We start from the raw sequence: 17,943 nt of genomic DNA, 5'->3' as shown, positions 1-17,943 counted from the left end.
AAGCCCCCAAATTTAAACTGTGTTGTTTATCTTTTTGTTGTCGAGTTATAGAACAAAGAATATTTGATACCTAGTCTAGTGCTTCTTAGGTAAGGTAAATAAACGAGGAAATATCCACAGGTGAGCATTCTTAAATTATATATAAATATGGATTTAAAAAATTATTTTTCAATTTAACTTTGTATTATGGAAAATTTTAAACATATACAAAAGTAGGGATAACATGTACCCATAATACAGCGGCTGACACTAAGGTTTCATCTACTCATTACCCACTTTTCTAGTTTGTTTTGGCTGGAGTGGTTTGAAGCAAATCCAAGATAACATAGTACTTCATCCTTAAATAATTCATTATGTATTTCTAACACGTAAGAACTTTAAATTAACATAACGCCATTATCATATCTAAAAAGAGTAATATATTTCCTTAATATCATCTAATACCCAGTTCAGGTTGAATTTTCTCCCACTGTCTCAAAATTTCTTCTTATAGTTGGTTTCTTTGAGTAAGTATCCAAATAAAGTCCATATATTGCTTTTGGTTTGTATATCTTCAAGATTTAAAAAAAAAAACCTATACTAGCTCTCCCCCACTCTCCCACCCACCTGTTTAAAAGAAAATAATTTGTTGCAGAAACACTCATTTTTCTAAACAATACCCCCACATTCTCGATTTGGCTAATTTTGTATTTGTGATGTTCCTTTATCCTCCTTATTTCATGTAAACTAGAGGCTTGATTAGATTCAGAATGAGTTTTTAGCTTTTGGGTTTTTTTTGGGGGGGGAGGCAAGCATACACCTTATTCTATGTATCACATCAGGAGATACTTAAGACCGAGATGTCTCACTTTTAGTAATGTTAAAATTGATCAGTGGGTTTGGGCCTTTTTCATTTATTAACCTTTCATCTACTGGTTTTAACAGCCAATAATAATTCTTGCCTAGACCCATTAATTCATTTTATGTGATTTTTCTAAACTTAACATTGTTTTTCTAAATTTATTAGCTGGAATTTTGCTAAAAGAGAAACCTACCCTCAAAACCCTGAGAAACTGTCCTTGAAAGCAATTTGAAAAGGAAAGTCAGAAAAAGCATGCTTGATGTTTTTCTACTCCTTTTCCAATTTTTAGCATAATGTGTTGGTGCTCTAGCAACTGCCAAAGATAACCAATTTATTTTTTCTGTACTATCATTACAAGATCATCGATTTTCACACATTTTATGTGTTCAATCCATTATAGTCATTATTCATTTGGAGGTTCAGATTGTCCCACTTTTGTCCAGTGGGAGCCTTTTCAGATTCTGTCCTTTTGACAAGATTCTGATGGTCTTTAATAGCTTTTTTGCTTTCTATCACAAGACTTCCCAGGTTCATCTTGTACTTTTCTACCCTAGAACTGGGATAAGAAATTTATTAAAAGAGCCCTGCTTCTTTTTAGTAGGAAATGGCATTTATTAAAGGCCACACGTTGGGTGTTATGGCTATTCATTGCTTCCAAGCCTTTTAAGTAGACAGAGCTAGGAAACAGTCATTTTCTAGAAAAAGAAAAATAAATGAGTCTGTACTTATATTGCCAATTCAAATTTAAGAATGCAGGGTTTTTACATAAATTCTTTGATTTCATATTTTCTTTTTTTAAGAAAGTATCTCTCTTTTTTTAAATGCCAAAAACCTTGGTTCCTGATGGCATTGACATAATTACCTACTTGCTTTATCCTACTGTGTGTCTGTATAATAGTTTCAAAATAACAATACCAACAGAATTATAAACAATATGATTAGTGAATGCAATTTAGGATTTATTATATATCACACTAGGAATATAAAAATCAAAAACACTGTGTTCTAAAGTCACCTGAAATAGTTCATTCCTGATGAATATGCTACCAACTTATGAATGTTTTAGCTTTTCATTCTTAGGTGTTTTTTTGTTTTATTCATTTTATTTAAATTTTTAAAACTTATATTTACTAAGAATTGTTTTATGATTACATAAAACATTTACATGGGTACAAACTACAAATCAACATACACTGAGCGAGATCTAGCCTCTGTCTCTATCTGCTTTCTCTTGGTTCTTCCCTACTCTACATGCTTATTATTTTTAAATTTTTCCTACCATTGCTTCCTTTGGAAAATACAAACAAATAATTAGAAAATGGTTGTCTCTCTCTCCCTTTCCTATTTAAAAGTGTGCTTTACTGTAACAGGTACACTATCCTGCACCTTGCTTTTATTTTTTAACTTAATGTATCTAGAAATCACACCCAGAAGAATATATACATTTTCCTCATTACTTTCAACAGATGCATGGTAGTCCACTGGAAGGATATATACCAGTTTACTAAGCCAGTCTCCTATTCAGGTTGCTTCCAGCTGTTTACTGTTATAAACAGTGCTTTATAACTTTATGCATTCTGCATTTTTTGCTATATTTATGGGACAGATTCCTAGAAATAGCACTTTTGGGCCAAAGGGTAGCTGCAGAGGTGATTTTGCTAGATATTGATAAATCCCTCTCTTTAAAGTTTGCACCACTTTGCATTCCCACTATTACTGGATGAAAGCACCTGTTTTCCCACAGCCTTGACAAGAGACAAAAGTTGTCAGACTTCTGAATTCTGCCAATCTGATAGGTGAGAAATGGTATTTCACTATAATTTTAATGTATATTTCTCTTAATATAAGAAAGACTGAGCACATTTTTATCTGTTTGAGGACCATTTACATTACTTTTTCCCTTGAGTTGTCTGTTTCCACCTTTAGTCAATTTTTTAATTGGGTAGTTGGTATTTTTCTTCTGAGTTTTTACAAGTACCTTATACATTAGTTATATTAGCCCTCTGTATGTGATATAAATATTTCCCCAAGTTTCTCTTTTTTTTAATTTTTCTTATGTTTTATTATGATGCAATTAAAAAAATTATATAGTCAAATACCAATCTTTTCTGTTATTACTTCTGGATGTGGAGCCAAAGAAAACAGTGTTTCCTACTCCTAGGTTATAAAGGAATTCACTCATGTATTTGTTTTTATTACCTATACAATTTATTTTTTAATCATAAGTATTTCTAACCTACTTGGATTTATGTAGCTAAGGAGTATTGAGAAATACATCCATGGGGACTTCCCTGGTGGCACAGTGGTTAAGAACCCGCCTGCCAATGCAGGGGACACGGGTTCAAGCCCTGGTCCGGGAAGATCCCACATGCCACGGTGCAACTAAGCCCATGCACCACAACTACTGAGCCTGCGTACCACAACTGCTGAGGCCCACGTGCCTAGAGCCCATGCTCCGCAACGAGAAGCCACTGCAATGAGAAGCCCGCGCACCACAACGAAGAGCAGCCCCCACTCGCCGCAACTAGAGAAAACCCACGTGTAGCAACAAAGATGCAATGCAGCTAAGAATAAATAAATAGAAAAATATTTTTTAAAAAAGAAATACATCCATGAAAAAAAGAAATAGAAGAAGAAAAAAAATTACATCCAATTTTATCTTTTTCCACATGTCTATCCAGTGGTCCCAATGCCACTTAGTAAAAAAGTTTCCTTTGCAAAAACAAATTCTTCCTAGCCTATAGTTCTAAATAAGAAAGGCAAAACAATAAAGCTTTAAGAAGATAACAAAGGAAAGTATTTCATAACCTGGGTACAGGTAAAGATTTTTTAAACAGAATGTAGATGATGGTAACTATAAAGGAATCATCCCCTGATGATTCTTATTTTTTCTAATAATTTGTTTCCCAATTTTAAAGACAATCATGAACTTTTAATTTCTTTCATAAAAAGGTTTACTTTTCTTTACTTACTACCTGTGTATTATTAGGCCTCTCTCTAACTCACTTTTCTAATTTGTAAAATTGGATCTGTGTCACTTTTCTTAAAGAAATGAGAAATTCATTCTAAAACACTATCACACTGTTTATCATATACATTATGATTAATAAAAACTAATTTATCTTTGATTATGTCAATATTTGTAAGTATAAATCTGAGTATTCTCACCTACTCCTAAAAATTGGCATCCTCTAGCTCTGATAGCCAATAAGAAAGGCAAGACAGTGATCTATCTTACCTGGCCCTAGAAACTGGCATCCTCGAGCCCTGACAGCAGCCCATAAGTTGGCAGACAATTGCTGAGGGTTCTGGTGCTGTAATATTAGTTCTGTTACAGTTCTTTCTCCAAGTGAACGGGCTGCTCGTATGGCTCTTACACGACCTTCTTCCTCCACCAGTTGACAGTTTACAAGTGTCACCAGTTTCCTTTGCATTGGACGGCTCAGTGCACTCTGGTTCAAACTAGCTACACCTTTAGGAAAAAAGGAAACTACAGTTTTTTTCAATCAAAAAAGACAAGTCAAATTTCATTATCTATTTAATGAAAATATCTAGTATTTAACTATTAAGCCACAATTCCTAATCAGTCCCCATAAGGTACTTTCATTTTTTAACAATGACTATTTTGTCCCTGTTCTCTGTGGTAACTGCAGCCTAATTTTTAGTTACTTCGAATTTTATTTGGGTATCCTATTCTCTAGGCTACGTGTGTCCCACAAAAGAGAGTAATTTGGGTTTATTTAGTCTATTCTTCATCTTCACTAAAACTATTGAAGATAAATTTAGACCTAAATAAATGAAAAAATCTAAATGTAATGATTAACAACAGCTCTAGTTTTGGGGGCTTTTTTTGTTGTTGTTTTGTATATAAAACATTTAGAACACGGTTTAATGACAAAATCTTAGATCCTATTCCCTTTTCAGATTCAAAGATATTGCTCCAGCAATTCTTCCCTCTCTCCCACATCATCAATTGTTCCCTTCCTACTTGATCATTTTCATCAACATACAGTAAGAACAAGCATGCTGTTATTTCATACATCTTAAAAAAATTAATAAATCTTTTTATTCATCCCTTTTCCCCTACCTGCTCTGCCCCATTTCTTTCCTCCGTTTTGCAGCAAATCCTCTAGAGTTGTCTATATTCACTATCTCCAAATCCTTGCTTCACAATCTTTAAAACCTACTCCAATCAAGTTTTTGCCACTATCTCTTGACCAAAACTGCTCTTCTCATAACAACAATTACCTCCTCTTTGCTAAATCAATGGTCAATTCTCAATCCTTATCTTATCTGACCTTTCAAGAGCACTCAACACAGATCACTCTTAACTCCTTTAAAAACATTCTTTACTTGGCTTCCAGAACACCTCTGTCTCTTAATTTTCTTCCTTCCTTCTTCCTTTCCAGTCTTCTTTGCTGATTTCATCTTTTCTTCTTGACTTCCTAATGTTAAACAGCCTAGGACCCAGTTTTTGTTTTCTTCTCTATCTATACTCACTACTTAGGTGATCTCATCCAGTCTTATTGCTTTAAATACTACCTGTATGTCAATGACTCCCAAAATTACAACTCATACCTCATTCCTTAACATATATCCACTGGTTACCTAACAGCATCCAAGTGAAGATTTGACATCTCAAATTCAACATGACCAAAACTGAACTCCTGATCTTCCTATCTAAACCTAATGTCCCTGCAGTATTCCTTGTGTAAATTGATGGTAACTTCTCTTTCCAGGTGCTCAGACCCCAAAACTCAGGAGTCATACTTGACCCTGCTCTTTCTTTCATACCCACATCCAATAATTTAGGAAATTCTCTTGATTCTACCTTCAAAAAACATCCAGACTGTCCACTTCTCACTAGCTGCACTTCCACTAACCTTGTCCCGTCAGCCAATACCCTGGTTCTCCCTTTGTCCTTCACTGAATTCTCAACAGAGCAGCTAGTGTGACCCTTTTACCATTAGTCATATCATGTCATTCCTCTGGCTCAAAATCCTAGAGTAACTCCCCAATTTCACTAAGAGTAAAAGCTCAAGTCTTTAAAATGGCCTGTAACTCTGTACAACATCTGGCCTCACCATTCCTTTTCATTACCTCATACTGCTCTCCCCCTCACTCACCCTACTCCAGGTACATTCTCCGTACATTATCCTGTTTTTGTTCTTTGAAGACACTAGGCATGCCTTGGGGACTTTGTTATTTCTTCTGCCTTGAACAGTCTTTTCCCAGTAACCTACATGGTTAACTACCTCACTTGTTTCATCTCAAGTTCGAAAGCTACCATCTTAACAAGGTCTACACTAATCACCTTGTTTAAAATTGCAACCCACCCTTTTCCCCTCACTCTGACATTTCTGATCCATTTAACTATACTGTTTTCTTTCCACAGCAATTATCATTTATAACATAGTGCCTGGTACTTAGGACATGCTCTTTAAGTATCTGTTCAATGCATGAATGAGGCAGATAGGATAAGTTTCTCAAGGAAGCCAGTGTCCAAAATATCCAACAGTGGAAAGCACAGAGCAGATACAAAATAAATACTTGATTAATTCACTCACTCAACAACTTTTTATTACATCTATGACCTGCTACCTACCTACAGAAGAGAATTTCATTTCTGTCTCAGCACTTAACTTACTGAGCTTATATGCCTATCTCCCCAATAGACTGTGGGCTCCATGAAGACCCTAACCTGTAAGTTATGTAAGTTAACTGTAAGTGCTCCATAAAATTTAATAAATGACTGAATGAATACATTGTCTTAGTAGGATTCATTAAAACTAATATTCTGCTATAGCACCATTAGTTTAATCAGTGAATATAAACATTGTATAAATCTCAATATGTAGTATGTCTGATGAATTCTTAAATTAATAACAATATTGATTATCTCTAGAAAATAGTATAATGTTCTCAATCAAAAAGATTTCCATGATCCCTTTAAGCAAACTCATTTATCAAAACTCAAAATTATTTAATAGGGTATCAACATCAAGTCTTCCAAAATTAATGTATTACCAAGTCCTACTCACCCATAAAAGTACTTTTTTATGAACTTACCTTTACCTCCACTTAGTGGTTTTAAGTAGAGTGCCAAATCCTCAACACATTTCTTTGCAACCTCATAGTGTTTATTCTCACCTAAATTACTTAACTTTACTGATTGATGATCTGGTACCTAAAAAACAAAGAAAAATTGAAGAAATACATTCATCCAGTTCATGCAATTGTTAATTTTATATTTGATAATAATCTTGGTGAGTATAAACTTCTAATACACAGACAATCAAAGTAGTTTAAGTGAAATTAAAGCCAAACACCTAGCCAATCTGCTTTCCAAGAACCAAGGATATCATACTTAATAGCATGGGCTGGGTGAATTAATGAGAGGAAAAAAGGAGGTAGTTAATTGTACAATGTATCAATGTTATTCCTCAGGGATGATAACTATGCTATAACTTTGAAAAATGTTAACATTAGGGGAAGCTGCAGAAAGTTAACAGGTTCTCTGTGTACTGTTTTTCGCAATTAAAAAAAGTATTTCAAAATAAAGAGTAGCAAAAAAAGGCAAGAACTTTTTTCCCCTAAGCACTTGGCACCTGCTTCCTATATAACTTACTTATTATATTTATTGTTTATGGTCTGTCCCCCCTTGTTCTCAATGAAAGGTCAAAACTTGGGTAAAACCTTGGGCAGCTCTGCAACTGCTACAAATGATCTTGAGTAAATTATTTAACTGCTCCAAGTCTAGTTTGTACTGCTCAAGATGGTTTCTCTATCTGCAAAATGAAGATGAAAATCCCTATTTCACAGTGCCATTATGAAAATTCAATTTAATTCATGAATATTCATGGAGTGCTTACCACGTGCCAAGCAGTTATGGGCAGTAGGCATCTATCAGTGAGCAAAACAGACAAAATATCTTGCCCTTGTGTAGCTTACATTCTAGTAAAAAGGAAGCAGCCAATAAATTTTTTAAAAAAATAAATATATAGTATGATAGAAGGTGGTCAGTAAAAATTATACAGCAAGGATAAGGGGGATTTGAGAGTGTTGGAGGGGGATTGCAATTTTAACAGGGGTGGTCAGGATAGGCTTCCTTGGGAATCATGACATTTGAATATAGACTTGAAAGAGGAGAGAAAATGAGTATCTTAGGCAAAATAACAGTCACTGAAAAAGCCCTCAGGTGGGAACAAGTTTGGTACATCTGACAATTGGTTAGGAAGTCAGTGTGGCTTAAGCAGAAAGAGTGAGGACAGAGCAGGAGATAAGGCTGAAAAGGTAATAGAAAAGGTAATAGAAGTCATATTGTAAAGACCTGCAAGATAATTTAAGGACCAACTGAGAGAACATTTATAAGTGAAAAAACACAATACCTGACCTATAGCAGATGCTAAATGATAGCTAGTATTATTACAAATAATCTACAGTATTTTATTGAATCTAAGATGCCACTGTTTGCAAGAGGCACCATTGTTTTATGCACCATTAAGGAAAAAACTGCCAATTAATTTATGACACACTACTGATAAATAGATGCATCTTGATTTCAGAGTGTCTAACTGGATTATGAACACTGAAAAGAAATGTGCTTTAAAAGGAAAACCTCAAATATCAAGACACTAAAGGAATGGAGTATTTTAATTCACTGAATTTTCTAAGAAGTGATTAATCAGAAAAATCCTTACTTTCTTGCTTTAATATGTAGTACATGAAGTACAGAATTTCATCTTCTTCCTCACCTGTAAAATGGGGATAATAACTACCAGAAGAACTATGACAAGAATTAGTGATAATAGATGTGGACTGCTTACTATCATACCTAACACAAAATAGGCCCTCATTATATGAAAATTATGATAAATCTAGGGTCTTGCTGATTCAGTAAAATGATAAATAAGATATGCTATTTCTATAGCATATGAGCATAAGCAGAAACTGCAGAATTTGTTACTGACACTCTAGAAATTGGTTTTCTATATATACATCTTATATATTTATATATACCTATACAGACCTATTTTCTCATTTATAATATCATCCTAAAAGTCAAGTGAAGTTTTAAAGAAAACCAAAAAACCTCCACTTAAGGGTTATAGATGGTTGATTTCTGGCCAAAGCTTTGATTACATTTCTTTTCACGCACCCTAATGACTAAATATTTACATATGCTTATACAAAAATGTTTCTTATCCACCAAAATCACTTAAAAACATAACTTTTGGGGCTTCCCTGGTGGCGCGGTGGTTGGGAGTCCGCCTGCCGATGCGGGGCATGCGGGTTTGTGCCCCAGTCTGGGAGGATCCCGCGTGCCGCGGAGCGGCTGGGCCCGTGGGCCGTGGGCACTGGGCCTGCGTGTCCGGAGCCTGTGCTCCACGGCAGGAGAGGCCACGGCAGTGAGAGGCCCGCGTACCGCAAAAAAACAAACAAAAAAAACAAAAACAAAACAAAACAAAAAAAACATAACTTTTGACCACAACACTGAATACAAAAAAGTATATAATTATATGCAATTTACAGTTTTGCATAAGGATTTATGACATTATCTAAAGAAAATCATTTGCGGAATACAATAATGAAAATCAGGCATCCTGAGTATTTTTTATGTCTCAAATATCCCTAAACATACTTTGTACCCCTTAATGAACAAAGTTCTATAATTATTACTTATATCAAACACGTAAAATCCTGAAAGGTTACCTGGGCTCCAACTAACTGGAGAAGTGCGAAGTTGACAGGAAGCACATCAATGTCTGTGTTGATGGCAGTCTGATCAAAAGGACAAGCTTTTCGGTGAAGTTTATTCAAGCAGGTCTTGCAAACAGTGTGTGAACAACCTAAACTGATGGGTTTGTGCACATTCTCATCAAATTCATTATAGCAGATTGGACAGGACAGAAATTCTGTCCATTGAGCTGCCTGCACAGGCATTGTGGAAGCTGGATGCTCGGGTTAGCAGTCTAGCAGATCATTATTTTGCTGGGTAGTGTTTTGTAAGCTGGAAATGGACAAAAGTAAGAATTAACCACATATTCATCATTCACCTTTCAAGAGTTAACTGCTTAAGTCAACCATCACAGCTTCAAAACCTAAAACACTTTTTTTAAAAAAATAAATTTATTTATTTATGGCTGTGTTGGGTCTTCATTGCTGCGTGCGGGCTTCTCATTGCGGTGGCTTCTCTTGCTGCGGTGCCCGGGCTCTAGGCGTGGGCTCAGTAGTTGTGGCGCACGGGCTTAGTTCCTCCACGGCATGTGGGATCTTCCTGGACCAGGGATCGAATCCGTGTCCCCTGCATTGGCAGGAGGATTCCCAACCACTATGCCACCAGGGAGGCCCAAAACCTAAAACAATTCTGAATAATTCTATATGCTTTGAACATCTTTTTCTTTAAATCTATTTGCTGAATTAAATTTCTGAAAAGTTTTTGTGCAGAAACAATATCCTAATAGTGCTCCTTCTGACTAAACATATTTATATCAGTTGCGCATCAAAGCTTTCATGTATTTTTCTTAATGACCACATCAAATAAACAGATTAACTTTCCACAATTTCATTTTCAGAAAAACAAATTACTTTGGATTGCTAATTAAAAAAAAAAAGTGTTTCCCTTGGATATCTACTACCCCCAAGCATAGTAAGATATGACCTAAGAGTTAGTGAACTCTGGAAATAGTGATCCAAACAAAATCACGGTGAGTCAGGAGTGAAGGAACAGCTTTGCCACCTGAATGACCAAGTCAGTCAAGGATAGTTCACCTTGGCAGTTTCACGAAAGAGGAAATCTCTGGTCAGGACTTGACTATGAGGCTAACTAAGGTACTGAAAAAGTATGAGAGAAGACTGTTAATGATAGAGCCATTTGTCCATAAATGAAAGAATGATGCTAACCTTAAAATACAGTGCCAAAGTAAAAGAAAAAAAAAAGAAAATACAAATCTTGAATGTAATTCCCTACAATACTTTTGACAAAACATATCAGTTAGTGAAATATATATATATATATATATATATATATATAAATATATATATATATATATATATATAACCCCAAAACTGTCAGGTCCAATGAGCAAGATGTTGAAGAATAAAATAATATTCTTATCTAATAACTCTAAACAGAAAAACAGCAAAATACAGTTGACCCTTCAATAATGCAGGCTTGAACTGCCCAGGTCCACTTATACACATATAATTTTCTCTTTTTTTTAATAATGCTTTTTTTTTAAACATCTTTATTGGAGTATAATTGCTTTACAATGGTGTGTTAGTTTCTGCTTTATAACAAAGTGAATCAGCTATACATATACATATACATAACATATACATATATCCCCGTATCTCTTCCCTCCTGCGTCACCCTCCCTATCCCACCCCTATAGGTGGTCACAAAGCACAGAGCTGATCTCCCTGTGCTAATCTCCCTGTGCTATGTGGCTGCTTCCCACTAGCCATCCATTTTACATTTGGTAGATACACAGATATTTCTCAGTAGTAAATACTACAGTACTACGGAGTATGGCTGATTGAATCCACAGATGCAGAGGAACCATGGATGCAGATGGACAAGTATAAATTATATGTGGATTAACCCCAGCATTATTCAAGGGTCAACTGTTTAAATTTCTATCTTTATATATGCATATGATTAAAAGGCACACGGAAAAACATGACTGATTTTTCTTTTCTTATTCCTAAGATTAAACCATTCCATAATTTTTAATAAAATATTTAGTATCAAAACCTCTAATTTAAAATCTTTAGATCCTGGGACTTCCTTGGTGGCACAGTGGTTAAGAATCCACCTGCCAGTACAGGGGACACAGGTTCGAGCCCTGGTCCAGGAAGATCCCACATGTTGCGGAGCAACTAAGCCCATGTGCCACAACTACTGAGCCTGCGCTCTAGATAGAGCCCGCTTGCCACAACTACTGAAGCCCGCGTGCCTTATAGCCTGTGTTCCGCAATGAGAAGCCACCGCAATGAGAAGCCCACGCACCGCAACGAAGAGTAGCCCCCGCTCGCCGCAACCAGAGAAAAGCCCGCGCACAGCAACGAAGACCCAACGCAGCCAAAAATAAATACATAAATAAATAATTTTAAAAATATATATAAAAATTAAAATACAATCTTTAGATCCCGAACTTGAACACTCTACATTTCACAAATTTTCTGCATCGTCCAATTCAAAACTTATATAAGTCTGACAGATGCTCTCTGGTGAACAAGAAATCTAGGTATTTAGGGCAATTATCAGCCAATACTTTATTGCATAAGAACGTTTACCAATCCAAATATATTAGTGCCACAGAAATTAGATGTTTAAAATGTAATCAGATTCAGGACAGAAAAGTGTATAACTGATTCTCAAATAACCCCACACTCAAATGAGGAATTCTATTAGCCTTTATTGTGCTTTTTATGTTCAAAAAAACTAAGGTTTTAAAAAATACCCTGGTAAAAATGAATTACAGAACTTGTTGTGTAAAAAGCACCTACACAAACTTTTCCTCAAACAGCTCTGATGCAAAGTATCTAATATCTTTATTTATAAACTACCCAAATCTTGCAAACTATGTTTACTTTATTTTACACATTTCACTTTCACATTTCCGCATCTGTCAATGCCATCAATCTTAAAAAGTCTGCTTCGAACTTCAGAGATGAGCACTGAGCAGGTGAACACATCACTCCTTGAAACTATTCAACATTTTTAATGTTTAGTCTTCTAGGCTGCCGAATTATACAAGGAAAAGACCTTTAAGGAAGGATGAATTTCATGTTAAATCTAGTGCTGAGAGCCCTAATTTAGTTAATAACTTGAACTGATAAAATATTTATCAAAACAAGACACTGCATCTATTTTTTTCTTAATGGCCACCTGTTTGGAAATGCTAATTCTGTGGGTTAGGATACCATGGGCCACTGGGTAATAGGAAACTAGTAGCAAATACTCTTTCCTTACTTAGTTTTCCAAGATCATCCTGAAATGCTTTACGTTAAAGTTAATCAGTGGGGGGAGAAAAGCCCTTTCAGTTTGAACCAAACATAAAAATGCTGCCTTTCATATTTTCGCCTACTAGTGTTGAAGTGTTTCAAATTATTCAGGAATACACTTGATAGTTTTAATATCTCATATGTGTTTCTAGGTCTAAGAACAGCAGATGTTTTAATATAATTAATGCTGAGACATTTAACTTCTAGCAGAAATCAAATAAATACCTTTGAAAGAAAAAAATATTTGCCAAATTCTCCTTCTGCTATGTGTCAGATTCTAACTTTCTGAAAGGAAAATTACAAACTGAACTTTCCTGGTAAGATACCAGAAACGGTCTGACTTTTTAAAATGTTTTTCCTCAGTACCACTGTTGATAAATTCTAGATTCCTCAATTATGATAAAGACAAAATAAAATTTTGTCTGAAACACCGAAAGGTTTAATTAGTGATGACAAAACTGACCTTTCATTCCTTTCAAAGGCACTCTGTAAATGTTTACCTAGAAAATATTTTTATAATTATCAAAAATGATAGCCTACTGTCTCTATAATTTATTTTTTTAAAAGCATCTAAATGACCCATAGCAAGCTAATAATATATATTGATGTGTAGAACTCGCAGGTTTATACTAATACATGCCATAGTAACTTACTTGAAACTATGAAAGTTTTAAATTGCTAATAACATTTATATTTAACAGTAAAGTAAGTATCCATCCTAAAGATACTCCCAAAACATCTCAAACTGAGATAAAATGGCTTAAAAAGCCCATACCTCTAGATATATAAAGGGACTACTTAAGAAAAACATTCAAATTAAATTATTTGTATTAAGTCATTTTATTTACTAGTTACTAAAATTGAAGAACAACAAGATAAAGCATAGGAGTGAGAAATGCTATATTAGAGAGGAGACCTTAAACAGATTTTTACTCAAGTAATTTTTCAGGCTGTAAGTTCCTTGTAATGCGTACTAACTCATAAAACAGGAAGAGTAATAGACACCTCTTACATGATGCAAATTAGAAATTGCTTTATTAAAGGCAAACTGCTTATCACCTAAGTACTTTCATTTTCTTAGTCCACCATGATATTATGCACTCAGTTCAGGACTATGAAACATGATTTTAAAATGTCAGAGTAAGGTTTATGCCCCATTCACTACTGTATAATAAAAAAATACAGTATTTCACAATTCTCTTTATACAGATGTAAACATTAGGGCTCAGGTCTGTTAATTAAAACATTGTTTTCATTTTAGTTCACCCATGTGAGAAACTTAAGCTACTGAAATGCACTGTAACAGTACTTCTCAATTCAGAAACCTTAAAAATAATTAGTTTTGGACTTAAAAAATTATATTTAAAGCATCATAGGTACAATTTAGACCTTAACCTATAAAACTAACAAACAAAACCAATGAAAATAATCTGTAAGTTCTAAAACTCAGTATTCAAACTTATGAAAAGGACTGGAAAAAAGGAACTAAATTACAATGTTAAAGACTATTGGGCTTCCCTGGTGGCGCAGTGGTTGGGAGTCCGCCTGCCGATGCAGGGGACACGGGTTCGTGCCCCGGTCTGGGAAGATCCCACATGCCGCAGAGTGGCTGGGCCCGTGAGCCATGGCCGCTGAGCCTGCGCGTCCGGAGCCTGTGCTCCGCAACGGGAGAGGCCACGACAGTGAGAGAGGCCCGCGTACCGCAAAAAAAAAAAAGACTATTATACGTGCTTCAGTATATGTTATGAAAGATATATGACCCAAGTTTTACTTCTAAAATCCACTATGGGGTTGAACTCAGTTTTTTAATGAGATTTAACTTTCAATGCCTTCTATTAGAACAGTAATGGGATAATTTTCTATTTTAACTAATATAACCAATAAAGTTTTGCTACTTTAGTGATGACTACCTGAAAAATACTTTTTTTGAGACAGAACTTAATTACTCACTTCTGCCTATCAAATAATGGCCACTGGATAAATTTACCCTTCATATTATCAAAGTCTTTAGCCTTTTGGTTATTCTGATTATAAGAAGATATTCTGGCAGGAAATTTTCGGTTTTCAAGCATCTACTTCTATTCAGATAATTTATTTCTTGGAAGAGCAGTACTCTAGAACTGCACTGTCCAGCAGAAATATAATGTGAGCTACAAGTAATTTAAAATATCTAGTAGTTGGGAGGGAGGCTCAAGAGGGAGGGGATATGGGGACATATGCATGCATATGGCTGATTCACTGTGGTGTACAACAGAAACTAACCAGTATTGTGAAGCAATCATACTCCAATAAAGATCTATTAAAAAAAATAAAGAAAAAATAAAATATCTAGGAGTCACATTAAAAAAAGGAAAAACAGGTGAAATTAATTTTAATAATAATTTATTTAACCCAATTTATCCAAAATATCATTTCAACATGTAATCAATATAAAAAATTATATTTTTAATTCTTTTTTTTTGGACTAAGTCTTGAAATCTGGTGTGTATTTTACACTTATAGCACATCTCAATTCACACCAGCCGCATTTCAAGTGCTCAATTGCCACATGTGGCTAGCGGCTAGTGTTGGACTGTGCAACTCTAGAGTACTTAAAATTATAAAGTAATACTCAAAACTAATTTTTATTAAGAATTTGAGGTTAAAGTTACATCTACACTTAGGAAGGTTTTCATAAAACTAAAAAGCCTGAAGATCATAAAGATGTAACTTAACATTTATGAGACTAGGTGCAAAGCATTATTTTAAATTTTCAGCTGGCTTTATTTTACTACATGCTTCCTTTTTGCATCAATAGAAAATGAAACTTCAACCCAGTCCAACCAAAACAATAAACAAGTACTTATTATAATAAGATCTTATTGTAAGTTTATTTATCATTATTTGATATTGCATACAATGTGGAAGTTCTATTTCTGAATATAAAATTCTGTGTAAAGAAAAATGCTTTCCCTCCCAAAAGAATTTTTTTGACTTTTTTTAAACTGGAAGACACAGCAAACTACAAAAGCAGAGAATGAATTAATGAAAACATATGAACAAAGAACATAAGTCTTCTTAAATGTCAGGTTGACCCCACAGTAATAACAGATCAGGAGTAACTCAAAGAATCCACTAATGAACACGACTGCAATTAAATCCTCAAATAGGCGCCAATCTGAATTATAACATCTGCTTTTTCTAAACATGTCTGGAATGTATGTTTAACATTTTATCCTTCTAGCTATTTTCCAAACTCTAAAAATTTGGAAAACATCAATCTCCAAATCAACAAAAACAGCAATATTGAAAGATGGTCTTTGACAGGATGTAATGGCCTCGATTTCTTCAAGAACTGAATGTGGAAGTAAACAACATAAGAAAGGGATGTTATGTTAGAACAGTGGTGCAGCTTTTTAGACAGATAAAAGAATCCATGAAGTCTTCTTAATGTTTCGAGAAGCCACAACTAAATTTTTATGTTTAACTATAAACAGGCTGCACAAAGCTAACTAAAATAATTCTTTCTTTGCTTTTGGGTATAATTATATCAATTTAGTGTAGCAACATTAACTTTCTTAAGTTAATCAAAAGTTCCTATTGGAACTTAAAAGTTTGACTAATACAAAAATAGAAAAAAGATTACTCAAGCACTTTATTTGGGATACAAAGTCATTCTAACACAGGTGGTGGGAGGAAAGTAGGAATTAAAAAGAAGGGGCCTAGCTAAGGGGAGAGTAGGAATTAAAAGGGAACTAGGTAGTTATTTTAAAAACAAAAAAAGAGGGTGGGAATCATGAAATTAGATCTACTTTATGTCAGTGATTACTTGAGGCTATTTTGATGTCAAGGTTCTATCTGCCGGTATCTTAAACTGTTCTGTGATTCCAAGGATGGAAATGACAGCTACCCCCATCTTCTTCCTTCCTGAAAGCTAAGAATAGAGAAAAGTAGAGCTGCTTCTGAGAAACAAAGATGCTTTCTACCATTCTTCTAAGATGGTGGAAGAGTCTCCTTAAGAGGCTTCCCCAAGAAGGAAAAATGAAGGAGGGAAAGAAAACCATAGCAGAATTCCCTGGCTGTTTCAACGCCATTGCTCCGTCACAACCACTGTGCAACCACTCTGGTCCGGCCCTCTCCCTCCCAGGAGGTTAAGCCCTCCCAGGGCATTGTTTAGCCAGGGTCCCTATTTACCACTCAGATCGCCTCCACCATTCCTGCTTTAGGATCTCGGGAAGCCCCAGGGCAGAAAGCCGAAAAGCCAGGAGAAGACTTGGTTTCGAGGACCTCCTCCAACCCCACTCTTACTAACTGGTGTAGAAAAGGGAGAGGGAAGCCTGGTCTTTGCTTGCATGGGTTCCTTAGGGGCAGAAGCGTCCCCTCGGCCGGTGTCGACCGGAGGTGGCCATTAGCGCCGGGCGCTTGGTACTGAAAAAGCCCTACCGGGGCGAGGGGCCTCCTCCGGCCCGAGACTCCGGGCCCGGTCCGGGTGTCAGGTGCGGCCCTCGGTTTCCTACTCTCGGGGCACCGGCGACGACAGCGCACAGACCCCGGGCTGAGACCGGTCACCCGCCCGACCGCCGGGGACCTGGGACCCAGGCTGGCCCCGAGCCGCATCGTGCCCGCCCCCGCCCTACCTGAGGGGGACCGGGCGGGGTCGCTAAGGGCCGCTCCCGGGAGCCCCGCGACCGCGCGGCTCGGCGACGGAGGCGCCTCGTCTCGCCGGGGCAGAGCTCGGCGGCGGCTTCACGGCCTCAAACTCCATCGGGAGGTACAGGGACAGCCCCGTTGGCGGCGGCGGAGGCCGCGACGGGGCTTCCTCCTCCCTCCGCCTCCGCCTCCTTCTCCTTCTCCTCCTCCTCACCAAGGAGGCGGACCTGGAGGGATTCCGACCTAGTTCTCGCGAGAAGATACTCCCCACCTCACGCGAGATCACGCCTCACCGGGAGCTGGGGAGGTGGAAGGGAAGCGTAGTAGCCCCCGCCCCCTGGACTGCGCATCAGTTTTCCTCGGGTCTACAGAACGACCCCTTCACGTGACTAGGGAGCTCTGGAGCACTGTGGGAGGTGCTGTTAGGAGGCCTGGGCGAGCCGAAGAGCTTGATGGGAAACTCC

General features: G+C 36.5%; 1 protein-coding gene across 3 annotated transcripts in view; it reads right to left on the bottom strand.

Moving 5' to 3' along the window:
• RC3H2 (ring finger and CCCH-type domains 2) overlaps positions 1–17,691 on the bottom strand; it is a 61,905-nt gene extending 44,214 nt beyond the window's left edge. For all 3 annotated transcript variants that reach the window (XM_067743389.1, XM_067743388.1, XM_067743390.1), the window contains exons 1-4: positions 17,467–17,691; positions 9,554–9,851; positions 6,911–7,028; positions 4,080–4,313 (exon numbers count right to left, since the gene is read on the bottom strand). In XM_067743389.1, the coding sequence (XP_067599490.1) occupies positions 4,080–4,313; positions 6,911–7,028; positions 9,554–9,784 (583 nt within the window). In that variant the 5' untranslated portion in view covers positions 9,785–9,851; positions 17,467–17,691. The remainder of the gene's footprint in view (positions 1–4,079; positions 4,314–6,910; positions 7,029–9,553; positions 9,852–17,466) is intronic.
• Between the last annotated feature and the right edge of the window lie 252 nt (positions 17,692–17,943).

The sequence above is a fragment of the Pseudorca crassidens genome, chromosome 7, assembly GCF_039906515.1.
Source record: "Pseudorca crassidens isolate mPseCra1 chromosome 7, mPseCra1.hap1, whole genome shotgun sequence".
NCBI classification, from domain to species: domain Eukaryota; kingdom Metazoa; phylum Chordata; class Mammalia; order Artiodactyla; family Delphinidae; genus Pseudorca; species Pseudorca crassidens.
This window is presented reverse-complemented; position numbering and strand designations above follow the sequence as displayed.